At 45.4% G+C, this 13,285-nt stretch overlaps 1 protein-coding gene across 2 annotated transcripts in view; it reads left to right on the top strand.

Annotated features, from left to right (window-relative positions):
* Window positions 1-517: 517 nt before the first annotated feature.
* FARP1 (FERM, ARH/RhoGEF and pleckstrin domain protein 1) overlaps window positions 518-13,285 on the top strand; it is a 235,301-nt gene continuing 222,533 nt past the window's right edge. For both annotated transcript variants that reach the window (XM_081082502.1, XM_081082501.1), the window contains exon 1: window positions 518-711. In XM_081082502.1, the coding sequence (XP_080938628.1) occupies window positions 541-711 (171 nt within the window). In that variant the 5' untranslated portion in view covers window positions 518-540. The remainder of the gene's footprint in view (window positions 712-13,285) is intronic.

Raw genomic sequence — 13,285 nt, 5'->3', positions numbered from 1 at the left:
AGTGCATGTTTAGTTTCCTCAACCAGATTATAAATTGGGGAGCCACAATGTGTGTTTTACCTATTTATCTTTATAATACTCACATTATTTAGTATGTTAGTGTGTCTGTAAAAGGTACTTAATGGATGCTAATAACATGGCTTAGGTTCTATTCATTATCTTCCCGCCAGACTCAGTATAAGAAGTAGTGCCTAGAGTTATGTTGAACACAACTGAATCTATGATATGAATAATGAAGAGCTTACTGTAAAAAGAGGAAAGGATGAAATATGTAAAAATATGCAGAAGAATAAACCACGTGCCTCTATTTGCGTGCCTTGAGTGGGTAAGGTGACATTGTGAGGCAAAGGACTGAAGCCTCACCCTGTGTGGTTCCTATGCAGATAGTGGAGACCCTGGCGTGGTTTGGGGAAATTCCCAGGATGAAGGGCAGAAGACGACAAGTGCTACCAGGTGGCTTAAGTGAGTGAGTCTCCGCTCTGATTGATGTATTTCTCTTTCTCACTGCTTCCTGCAGATACTATATAATCTGCTTTCATCATGGGAGAAATAGAGCAGAAGCCAACTCCAGGATCTCGACTGGGGGCCCCAGAGAATTCAGGGATCAGTACCTTGGAACATGGACAGAAACCGCCTCCGACACCTTCAGGAAAACTCATGTCCATCAAAATCCAAATGCTGGATGACACCCAGGAGGCGTTTGAAGTTCCAGTAAGTTGGGGTGTATCTGAACTCAAGCATGTGAGCATTCTTCAACATGGGGAGGTTCCTCTCATGTTTCAGTGACATGAGGTGTCAGGAAGAGGGGGTGTGTATTCTGCCTCCCCTCCGCCCCCCCAACACTCTCCTCTGACCCATTCTGGTTCTGAGCTGTCTGATCTTTAGATTTATGCGTGAACTGCCTATATAATGATATCAGTGGGCACATCACTTGAATTTTACTGACTTTCCCGATACAAATATATATGTGTATGCATATGCATATGTATTATATCTGTTTGAATTGGAGAGAGTTGTGGTCTTGTGGCTGGATCTCAGTTTAATTTGCTTATCACAGGCACTTTCTGTGTGTGTGTGTGTGTGTGTGTGTGTGTGTGCTTGTGTGTGTGCCACTGCTCTAAGGTGAGAAAAATCCCGAGAGGACCGTCGAAGCCCTGCACGGGTGTTCTCATTCAGAAGAGAAGTTGACGCCCATGTTCGTGGGTGGGGAGTGGGATGCAGAGAAACCCTGACCACACCCTCAGTGTGGCAGCTCTGGAATGGAAGAGCCCGCCGTGTCAGGGGCAGAGCTAAGGAGCGTCTGGGAGCTGGGCGGTGGGGAGGAACCGCCAGCCTGGTCTCTTCCACTGTTTTCCTCAGAGTCCCTGCCTCACTGCCCCCTGCCCTCCCCCATCCTTCTCCGGCCTCCTCCATAAATAGAACTCCTGCTGGAGGTGAGGGGCCCACCAGTCATGTACTGATGGAGGCTTTCTTGTTCCCAGGCTGGGAGAGCTCGGTGTGTGTGGCCAGCTCTCCAGGACTCGGACCGCACTTTCCTCGAGAATCATTATCCCTTATGTGGGTCGGAGTCCAGAGAGTTCTTAGCACACTTTGGATTTCGTTTCCCATGTTCTCTCTTGGGGACTAAGCGCCACCTCTCACATCGTGGGGCAAGAAAATAGCTCTCGAATTCCAAACAGCCAACTTATAAACACACTCTGGGAACACAACCTGTTTTTAAAGTGGAGCCGATCCGTCTATTATTCCTGTTGGTTAGAGCGACTGAAATTTAAGTTGGCATCCACGTCTGTAACCCATCATTTAATCATTTAAGTGATATGATTCACTAAATTATATTTATTTCAAAGAATATTGCCCAGAGAGTGTGAATTATCATCGTCTCAGGGAAAGATAAGCCTCAGAATAGCTATGTGTAAAACCACCAATTTATTGCACATCTCAAACCATCTTTGTGTCTTTCTAATTTTCTTGTTTTGCAATTCATATCTAGCAAGGCTTTGGGAACATCTTCGTATTTTGGTGAACAGATCTGTTGCTAATCTGCTGAAATTGTAAAACTAAATTGAGGGGCACACCTGCTAGCCTGTTAGAATTAGGCCTTTTAGAACGCATGGCCCGCCCCCTGCCTCCCCCCCCACCCCCCAACCCCCCTTGCAACCTTTTCTCTGCATTGTCAGACTGGTTTGGTGAGGTATTTTGTTTCAGTGTTTCAGAATTTCCTATTTGGTTCTGTTAAGACTTCTGGGCCCAAGTCTGTAGCAGCACATTCTATTAAGCGGTGTTCCTGTATGTGGTTTGGACCCGAGAGCTATCAGAGGCTGCTGTTGTGTGCACAAACTGCAGGAAGCATTGTACTGTATTCAATTTCAGTTCTTCAGTTCCCTGAACCAAAGAATGTCAAGACTCTGCTCTTAGCTACCTACTGTTCAGGAATTCTGTAGGAGCTCTCTGTCTGAGAAATAGGAATAGAAATATGTTTTCGCCTTTTAAAACTATATTACTTGACAATTTCTGATGTTTGTGCTTTGTATTTGTAACTCCTCTGCCTGGAGGAAACTTTTTCACCCTACAACCCCCCACCCATAAACTCCTATGCACCCTTAAAGGCCCTGTCAGTTTTACCCAGATGCCAGCTCCTTGAGGCGGAGTCTGGGGCTGGGGCTTTTTCTTCCCTCCTTCAGACCTGTTTACTCATACACCTAGTAGGGTGGCCAGACTGCCTGGGTTCAAATCCCAGCTTCTCCTACTAACCTATGATCACCTTGAACTGGCATTTAACCTCTTTGTATCTCGATTTTTCACCTGTAAAATAAGGCTAATAATAAACCCTACCTTATTTTCTGAGAATTAAAGGGGTTGATACAACTGAAGTGTTTGGAACGACTCTTGGCACATACTAGGCGCCCAATACAAGAATGATTAGTGGTATTGACGTCTGTTTGCTACCTCACTGCTGGCTTCTTGGCAGGGACCTTATCTCGTCCCTGGCACCCAGCATAGCATCTGTTTTGTAGTAGGTGCTCATTAAATGTTTGCTGACTGACGTCGGGATGAATTTATTTTACAAGTAGAATTGTTAATTTTTCACATGCCTCACCCATTCATACCTTATTTTCATTTTTCTAGTTTGGTTAGAATGTTCCTTCTCAACCAATGGGCAACAGATGTTTTCTACAAGTGCTTGCAGAAAGGCGGATATCAGCATTTTTATTGGCTAAGCTGATTCTCAATTGCTACCTTATGGTCTTTAAGAACTGAAACAGCAGCTGGAAGGCAGCAGGCAGGCTGGCCACAGTGACTCGGTCCCTGTGCTCAGGATGGAGGAGAGTGGCACAGGATTGCAAGAGACACTACTAGCTCCCCACCAGCTCCCCATAACTGCTTTAAAACGTTGCTCCAAAACTGGATGCTGTGAATTCATCAAGGCTCAGTGACCCTGGAAGTGTTCCCCTCTCCCACACGTGATCCTCCTTGGATTGGGTGTCCCAAGAGAATGAATTCTCCTTGCTCACTCACATTTGCCACACAGATGAGCAGGGCACACAGCCAGAAGTCATTACAGTTTCCCTTTGGGAACATTCTTCTCCAAACCATTTTTTTTTCCTTGGGGATTGAATTTCCTGGGCCTTTTCTTATTGTAGACCATGAATATGGGCAAAGTAGCCATTGTAAATGCAAATTCCCTAAATATTTCCTGGCACAGATAACCAATACTCTCCAAGATTGCCTCCCTTGCTATTTATAGCCTTTAAAAATTATTTAGGAGTTTAACCTTTTCAGAGGCCTTGGCAGTGAGCGTCAGACTTTCCACTCTGTAGCTAGTTTTACCACTGCCTTAGCTCTTGAACTTGGGCAGTTTTTTTTTAGGTATTTTCTCTGCAGAGTTGAAAGGTCGAAAACAATACTTATGTAGAGTGAATTCGTTCTCGGCATTTTATCATCTTTATGTGGAAAAAGCTGTGCAAATAAGCCTCACCCTGTGGGTTTATGATCTATGCAGCTTCCTCTTCCAACCAGAGGTTATAAAACCAACGGACTCTGAGGATCTGAAAGGGTTAATGACGCCCCTCCTCTCCCCCACCAGTATCATCACCCCTTAGGGTTCCTGAGAAGGTTTTATGTGTCCTGTCCTCATGACCCTGCTGGTAAACAAACACGCTTCCTCCTGACGTTTTTAGGATAAGCAGATGGTTTCTTCTCCGAGTGTTTATTCAGTTTGCGTGTTTTCATTAGCAAGGTCACTCTAGGAAGAGCCGCGAAGAGCAGAGGAAATAAAACCAAGCCATCTTTTGCTTCTCTTGAGCAGCTGGGGTGAGAATGGCTGGGAAAGATGCTTGTGGGTGACAAGGAGACTCCTAGTCTTTGTTGAAGAGTGAGCAGGAGTTAGAGGTGTAGGCAGGTGGAAAGTGGTGATGCCTTTAGGAAGTTGTACCACAGTGTTAATTGTGGCAGGAAGAACTCAACGGTCAGCCATGGCCATCCCAGGAGACAATCACTGTGCCTTTTTTGTAGTTGTGTCTTGTCATCGCTTCACTCCGATGCTTTTACAGCTTCCAACTGCCTGAGGGTAAAATATGGACTTCTGAGTTGGGGAGGTTGGGAGAGCGGAGGGAGCCCTCATTGAGGGTCTGCTGTCGATGGCTCAGATTCTTGAGCTGCTTCCATTGTTATCACCACCACTTTCCTGGGTGTTTTCCCTCCTGCATGAGCATCTCAGGCCGGGAAATTATTTTCTTTGTTTACGTGCTTATTTTTGGCTTCCCGCAGGCAGTGTGAGTTCTTTGGGGGAGCAAGGCCTCTTCTGTTCTTGTTTATCATTGGATCTGTCACCTGAACGGGGCCTGGACCCAGCACATACTCCATACCTGTGACCGACCCACACCTGTGTTCAGTCTTTTAACGCACACATTATGAGAAGTGGTTGGGGCTGCCTTCTCCTTGGGATGAGGGAACCCCTGGGAAGAGCTTTGAGTCACTTCCTCACATTTGCAAAGTTAAGGTAGGACTGGGATTGGAGCTCAGCCCGCATGACCGCAACACCGTCTGCCTTCCCTGCACCGAGAGCCGCCTCATAAGATCCCTGGGCTTCCCCTGCCTCACCCCATTGGGTCTTTGCTTACATGCCTCCAACAGCTCCCAAAGGGAAGGTCACCACGCTCTTCCCTTCCTGCTGCTCTGGGCCTGTCCCCGTCCTAAGCACCGCTCATCCTCTACTTCTAACAAAGTGATCAAAATGCCACGAACTGTCCAGGCCTCCCCCCAACCCTGGCTCTTGCTGGGGGCCTGCCTTCTCTTCATACAGTACTTATTGTCTGTGCATCTAATTAGACTTTGAGTCACCATCCCTAATCTTGCTTCTCTCCCTAATTAGTTCCTTTATATATATCCCTGCTGAGACTTTGTTTGCTCATCTGCAAAAAGAGGTGTTTGGTCCAGATGACATTCAAGGCCTCTTTTCTCCTTTTTATTTTTTTGGAAGTTGGGACCCTGTGTTGACATCTTCTTTTTTAAATATATTTTTATTGATTTCAGAGAGGAAGGGAGAGGATGAGAGAGATAGAAACATCAGTGATGAGAATCATTGATCAGTGCCTCTTACATGCCCCCTACTGGGGATGGAGCCTGCGACTGGGGCATGTACCCTGACTGGGAATCGAACCGTGACCTCCTGGTTCATAGGTCAACACTCAGCCACTGAACCACACTGGCCAGGCCTGTGTTGACATCTTTGTTGATGAATTGTTTAACTTTTCATGGCTGCATTTGTTAATTCCTCCGGCAAATGGTAAACTGAGAAAAGTTTTAATTATTATTTTTAATTAATAATCCCTCGCCTCCACCTTCCAAAGCCTGATGAGACACAGTAATTACGTGTACCTAGTAAGTGTTAGAAAGAATAGCGGTGAGGATGAGTCAGTATGCTATGATTTATATATGATATGCTTCTTATGGGGCATCAGGAAATGTCAAGACTTAATTTGTATGTGTGGAGGGGAGTGGGCCACTTACGTAAACCTCACTGAACTAAATTGGACCAAACTATATGCCACTTGACATTGGGAGATAGCAGACTGAAAGAAAGTACGGATTTTCTAGAAATCACATTGGTAGTAGTAAATAAACAGGTTTGTCTAAAACAGGCATCTGAAACTTTAAGAGAAGTAATTAGTTTGCGTGTCATAATAGAGACTGCAGAGGTTTTTACTAGGGGCAAAATTGCTTCCACTCTCTCTGAGACCTAATTAGGAGTCTCATACTGTCAGCCCTTCAATGATGAAACATTTATTTCATTTTCTTACCTTTTGAAATGAAGCAGCCACGTAATTTCGTTAATTGTCAGTGAAACCTGGGCTTGACATCAATTGAGAGCCTGTTCTTCAAGGGCTTGGCGATTCTGGGGAAGGCCTCACGGGGTTGTGGAATTCTGAAGCTGTCTGCGGCAGCGTGAGCTCAGGGGAAGGACAAGCAGGACTGTGTCTTTTCTGAAAAGCTCTGTGTTTGTGTGTTTGCTTGCGGCCCTCCAGTTTACATCAGGCAAAGCCCAGGCTCTGCTTCGAGCTGGGCTTGTGCTCACTCAGAGCAACTGTGTCTTTAGGAAGTCGCCTTCCTTTTCTTTGTCTTGTTTATTTTGAATGAATTATGTGTCCCTTTTTAATTTTCATTTCAGCCATCCTGGGGGGAATGTACCCTCTTTGATAAGATGCTGAAAGTCTTCTCCCCTTGTTGCCAAAGAGGCGAGATGTACATTTTAACTACAGGTCTTGCTTCTCACTCCCTTGAGATTACCAGTCCCTGGCCGTGGGCTTGTTCCCTCTAGTTGACCTGATTATTCCAGGGCTACTTTTTTTCCTTTCCTTTTTAAAAAATTAAATGTATTGGGGGGGGGGGCATTGGTGAATCACCAAGTTTCAGGTGTACAATTCTATAATACGTCTTCTGCACATTACATTGTGTGCTCACCCCCCAAAGTCTAGTCTTATCTTGCATGAAATGCATGTACGAGGAGGTGATGGGTGCGGTGGCGGTGGCGAGACCTAAATAAAATTTAATTGGCCACTTAAAACCAGAACGGAGATGTGCGTACCCAGAGCTGTATTCACTGCCTCTTACGCAGGTCCGGTTTAAACCAGAATGAGGAGAAGGAATTTCACAAGTTCACTCAGCTTTTTGAAAATAAGTCAACGTTTCTTTCCCCTTATCAGTGTTGCTTTTGGCTCCTTTTATGAGCAAAGTTTCTGAAACCGTATTTATGTGTCCACTCTGCTTTGCATAGCCCCTTCTGTCTTTTATTTCACTTGAATGATAAATGGTGCTGTCCGGGCCTGGCCTCATGAGGATAAATTTAAAGGCTATTTTAATAGATTAAAACTTTTTTCATAAATCATTTCAGCTCAATACTGTTAGCCTTCCTTGCTAGCTCCTTAGAAGCAGAGAGCAGAATTTAAATGTTGGCCCGGAATGCTTGTGTGTGCCCCTTTCAACTCTGGACGCTTGTGATCAAAGCCGTTTCTGGAGCCCTGAACTGATGGCAGGAATTCTCGAACAGCTGTTTGCTATTTTCTCCCTGAAAAAAGAATCACTCAGTAGAACCTAATAAATAAAAAGAATACACTGTCATTGAGAAGGTCTGTATCTGACGTTACAGGGGCCAACATCCTGAGAAAACATAGGGAGTTGGAGAAACGGCTTTTTTTCTCCTCTCTTTTTTCTTTTCTTTCTAAAAAAATATATTTTTATTGATTTCAGAGAGGAAGGGAGAGGGAGAGAGAGAGAAAAACATCAATGATGAGAGAGAATCAACGATTGGCTGCCTCCTGCACGGCCCCTACTGGGGATCGAGCCCGCAACCTGGGCACGTACCCTTGACTGGAATCGAACCCGGGACCTTTCAGTCTGCAGGCCAATGCTCTATCCACTGAGCTAAACCGGCTGGGCTTTTCTCCTCTCTTTAAAATGGAGATACATTTTCTTAATTATAAGAAACAAGGTTAAAGGGAAAAGTGTAGAATCTTGGATCCTGGCTTCATTGCTTGTTAGCTGTGTGGCTCTGGATGAATAGATAACCATTCCCAATCTATTTCCTTGTCTCTAACTAAGGAGACTTCCTGAATGCCTTCTGTACAAACACTTTGCAGAGTTCTGAATACATATTCGGTTCTCATTAAAGTTAGTGCTTCTTTTCTTTCCTTCATTCTAAGCTTTAGGGTCATCATTGTTCTTTATCAGAATGGGGATCCTGTTTTCATTGTAGAGCTGTTGGGTAGATGAAATGGAAAGAAGAAAGCATGTGAAAACACTTCAAAATAAAAAATTGCGTACTTGTGTCAGGTGGGTAGTTCTTCTCCCCTCCCCCAGCTTTTTGTATAGTCTCACAGTAGACGTGAGCTTTCTTTGGAGGGTGATTCATCACCTGAAACAGATGTACCCCAAGTGGCTTTCGAAAGGCTATAAGAATGAAGTGACCCCTGGGTAGTGGCGATGAATTCTCAATTTATGCCAAGCACATTTACTTCCTTTTTTAAAACAACAATAACAACAACATATCTTTAGCTTCTCTGAGCTTCAGTTAGGTTAGCTTTTAAAATTGAGGGGCAGCCCTGGCCGGGTAGTTCGGTTGGTTGAAGCGTTGTCTCATCCACCAAGGTTTCAGCTTCAATTCCTGGTCTGGGCACATATAGGAGGCAACCGATCAGTTTTTCTCTCACATCATTGTTTCTCTCCCTCCCCCCATTCCTTCCTCTCTCTCTAAAAATCAATAAGACATATCCTTGGGTGAGGATAAAATAAAATTGAGGGGTGTTCTTTTGGCTTGTAATTTTTATGTGTGTTTTTGCTTTGTGCTGAGTTCTTGGTCTCTATTTACCTGGCCTAGAGCATCTCCATTTTCTTGAGCAAGGATTTGTCTAGTAGAACCTTGCTTCCATCTAGCACAGACTGGACATTGGGTTTCAAGCCCCTCTGGGGCAGCTCTTACAGCGTGGGCTCTGTAGGCCCAGGTGAGGCAACGCCTTGCTGGTTAGACACTCCTGTTTGAATGCCACTTTGAAACATATTGACATACAAATCAGACTGATTTTTAAATTATTAGATTTTTTTTTAATGATTCACTCATTTGTTGAACATTTGATTTGGATATCATGGTTTTAACTCCTATGAAAAATATGGGGTGATTTAACCAAGTTGGGATCGTCTGTAACTAAAATGATTGTGTTAAAGAGCAATTCTAAAAGTCTTTAGTACTTTATAACTGTGAGAGTTTTGTGGGTTTATCTCTCATTTGTACAAACAGGAAGTTAGCCTAGATACCCACAATGGAATTCTGTGGCTCTGGTGTTATTTTTTGGAATGTGATCTTGGAAACATGATATGAGTTCCACAAATGCTTATGGACACACGAGGCAAGGTGCTTGCTGGTGATAAGAAGATGAATAAAAATAATGACTACCCTTTTTAAAGTCCCTTGCTATGTGCCAGACATTGTGCTAAGTCTGTGCATTCGCTGGCTCACTGATGGCTGACCGGTGACCCTAGGAGGTAGGCATGATTGACCCCAATGAAGCTTACAGGGCATAAGGGACTTGGTCTAGGTCCTAGAGCTGGGGACGAGCAGCCGGGTCCTGGCCCAGCACTCCTCACTTACACTCTGCTTTCCTGCTGTCAGATGGCCCTGGGCTACGAGGACCCATTAGAGAGGATAACCCAGCATGTCATTCATGCTGTTCCCTGAGACAGATGCCAGTGACAGGCTGTCCTAAGTGGGAAGGATATTGATCAGGGCTGAGTCTGCAGGAGGCCCACCCAGCGAACAGAGGACTTGCCATGTCCTATAAGCATGGAGTCTGATAAGGGCCTCAGACAGAATGCCAGGAACTGACAGAGAAACGGAGGAGGTAGAATTGCTGGGACTTGGCAGCCAGTGGGAAGGGAGCACCCAGAGAGTGGAGGACAGAGGCAGTCCTTACGCTTACCACCCAAGGAGCGCTCTGCTGTCCCAGAGGGCTAGGAAGTCAGCTGGCATGGGCCTTTCCCCGACAACTGTTGTACTAGAAATAACGTCTTCCTTCAGTTGACAGGAAAGACGCACTGCTGATGTTGCTAATAAAAGGCATTGCCTTATTTTAATCACAAAGGAGAATCTGTGGCTCTGTAAGGAGCCTCCGAGAGTGAGTCTTGAGTCGTAGTGATTATGTAAATTGTACAGACCGCAAGTATCAAATGGAGGTTGATGGCTTGGTTTCCAGTTATATAATAAAAAGTATATTTACTCTTTGCACTTCAATTTCCTTGCCATCTAGAAGCTACTTGCCACACCTAACTGAAAGCCAGGCCGGGGAAACATTTAAACAGCATCTTCAACAGACTCTTTCCACAATCATTGCAAAGGATCGGGGTGCTTGCTCACATTAGCTTGTTTAATTTCGATGCAACTTACTTATGAGGTGAACTGTAAGGTGCATTTGGCTCCCGTGCAGTCTTCCAGTGGTTATTTGTCCGAATGTGTTTCTGTCAGCGAACAGAACTCAGAGGCTCAATTTCCTTTCATCTCTAGACGTAAGACGGCATGTCTCACGCATTGGAAAACAAGACCAAAGAGCCTTGGTTGTGAGGGTATGACAGCAATACCCTATTCATTGTTAAAGTCTGTATTCGTTTCCTAGGGCTGCCGTAACAAGCATCACAGATTAGGGAACTTAAACAACAGAGATTTATCCTCTCAAAGTTCTGGAGGCTCCAAGTGCAAGATCAAGGTGCTGGCAGGGTTGGTCTCTTCTGAGGGAGAATCGGTCCCACGCCTCCCTCCTATTTTTTGGTGGTTTGCTGGCAGTCTCTGGTCTTCTTGGCTAGTTGACTTAGTGCGCCAATCTCTCCCTTCCTCTTGACATGGTGTTCTCCCTATGTGGGTGTCTCCAAATTTCCCCCTTTCGTAAGGACACCGGTCCTATTGAAGTAGGGCTCACCCTAATGACCTCATTTTAACTTAATTATATCTGTGAAGAGCCTATTTCCCAAATAAGGTCACATTCTGAAGTTCTGTAGGTTACTTCAATGCATGAATTTGGGGGACACAATTCAACCCCCAACAGAAGCATGTTCAGCATTGTAAGAAAAGAACATGTGTTTCACCATGAGCCTCAAGAAGGAGATCCCTCAACACACAGCTCTTTAAAATAAAGCAGTTTATTAAAATAAAATAAAATAAAATAAAATAAAGCAGTTTAGTCTTGGTTCTCACTGCAAATTTTAAAGAAAGATTTCCTTTGTAATAGTTTTTGGAAAAAAGTTAGGGTCACCATGTGTAAGTCTGATAGATAACTTAAAGAATCCCTTAATTCCAAATCCTGAGTATGTACAACAACAGAAGTAAGACAGAAAGGGCATGTGTGACTGATCGTCTCAGGGGACAGGGACACTGGAATGTGATAGCTGTCCAGTAGTCAATATTTAGTGACATTTCCATGAAAGCTCACGCCCAGTGTTTGCGATCTTTTTCCAGTGCTGGTGTTGGGTTGGTTTCCTGACTGACCTGCCTCTGTATCTTGTCCCTCCCATTACACCTGTCCTTTAGCCTCATAGTGATGCCAACGCTCTTCTCCCAGGCCCCCAGGCCTCAGGGACACCGTGCTGTCTGTTCACATCTCAGCGAATTAGCCTTTAGGATCCTCGTTCTTCGTCAGCACCTCAGGTCCTCCCTTCCCTGCTGTGATTCTGGCAGCAGCCACAGCGCCTTCCTTCTTGGCCGCTACACCCAGGCAGTTAAGAGCTGTTGGAAGAAATGACACTACTGCGGAGGTTGTTGCCACTGAAAATTGACACCCTCAGATCTCACCTGGTCCTCAGAGCTGCCTGGCTACTGTAAAAGCGTACCCCTGGCCACTACTTGCCTGGGTCCCATGGTTACAGACCTCCTGGGCCTCGCAAGTCTCTCACTCCTGTGACCCCCGCTAGTGAGATGCACGGCAAGAAACACATGACACCCAGAAGGTTTTACATGGAAATAACTCACTGACAGGACAAGTCATAGAAGCGAGAACAGGAAGAGGTCAGGGAAGCAGTAAGGGATAATGAAGCAGCTGTGGGAAGCTGTTATCACCCTTAGTCCTGAAGGGGCAAGAAGAGGGATTGGTTCCCAAGGTGGTCAGGCTGTGACCAGCAGGAGCCAGGCTGCAGCAGGGCCAGGGTGGAACCGGAGGAGGCGGGTGAGGAGCACCCATCGGTGCCTCTTATCGCTGATCCCAACCAGAGCCCACAGGGGAGCCAAGGTGGGTGGTGTGGAGAGGTGAGCCAGCTGGGGCAGTGAGAGAGCAGCCAGGGCACCTTCTCTCTTAGGAGATGGATGACCAAGACTCCTACCCCACAGAGAATTGAGGCCTCCCTCGTGGGCTCCATCAAAGTCCGACCTCTAAAACTTAAGCTTTTTCTGCCTTTTCTGCCTTCATTTCTGTCCCCGCGGTCTCAGGTGAGACTTTACACCCCTTTACACCACCGACCCGCCATTCTTCATCCCATCTCCTGCAGGACATTGCTTCACACGTAGGCACCAGGTACCTTCTGTGATTCGTGGACATGCTTTTATTGAATTCAGTTTTATCAGTAGAATCCAGATGATGAAGAAAAATAAACCACACAACATATACTGAACATATAAGTGAGTTGAAACATATACCGAATATATAAGTGAGTTAGCCATCTTATCATCCCTTAGCCTGATTTAATTATTTTTCTAAGTTACCAAGGTGACATATTTTATTAGAGCTGGAAGGTCTGGTTTCGTAATACTCTACAGTGTGAGGATTACTTGCCCTGTAGTAATTGGGTTTCAGTTGTGTTTAATAGCTCATCATTTCACTGTGATGGCTGGAGTGCCCGTGGCTGACCACGTGATGCAGCTCTCAGCGTCTCCTGGTGTGTGGAGCTCTTGCTCATTACTCACATCTGAAGAGGAAAACCTTCACTCCAAGCAGAGTCTTCGTGTTTCCTAACTTTCGGATCCCCTAAGGGAAAAGATGGTCTTCTTTCCCCCCCTACCTTTCCATTCCAAAGACCGTTTCCTAAGGGGTGCTTTTCCACTGGTACCCACTGCTGCCTCGCTTCTGTTTTAAAGCTCCTGAAAGGTCCATGGGTCTTAGGAAAATAAAGCCCTAATTTCCTCCAGAAAACTGGTTCAGCAGAAACTGAGACACTGCCAGCAGCCCTCTGGCGTCCTGCCAACCCAGGGCCATTCAGAGAGAGGTTTTATGTGGGTACAAGTGCCATTGCTTAGTCTCCAACTTATTTTTGCCCTCTG

The sequence above is a fragment of the Myotis nattereri genome (genome assembly GCF_964212035.1).
Source record: "Myotis nattereri genome assembly, chromosome: 2".
NCBI classification, from domain to species: domain Eukaryota; kingdom Metazoa; phylum Chordata; class Mammalia; order Chiroptera; family Vespertilionidae; genus Myotis; species Myotis nattereri.
Note: the sequence above shows the minus strand (reverse complement) of the source record. Positions and strands in the feature narration are given on the sequence as shown.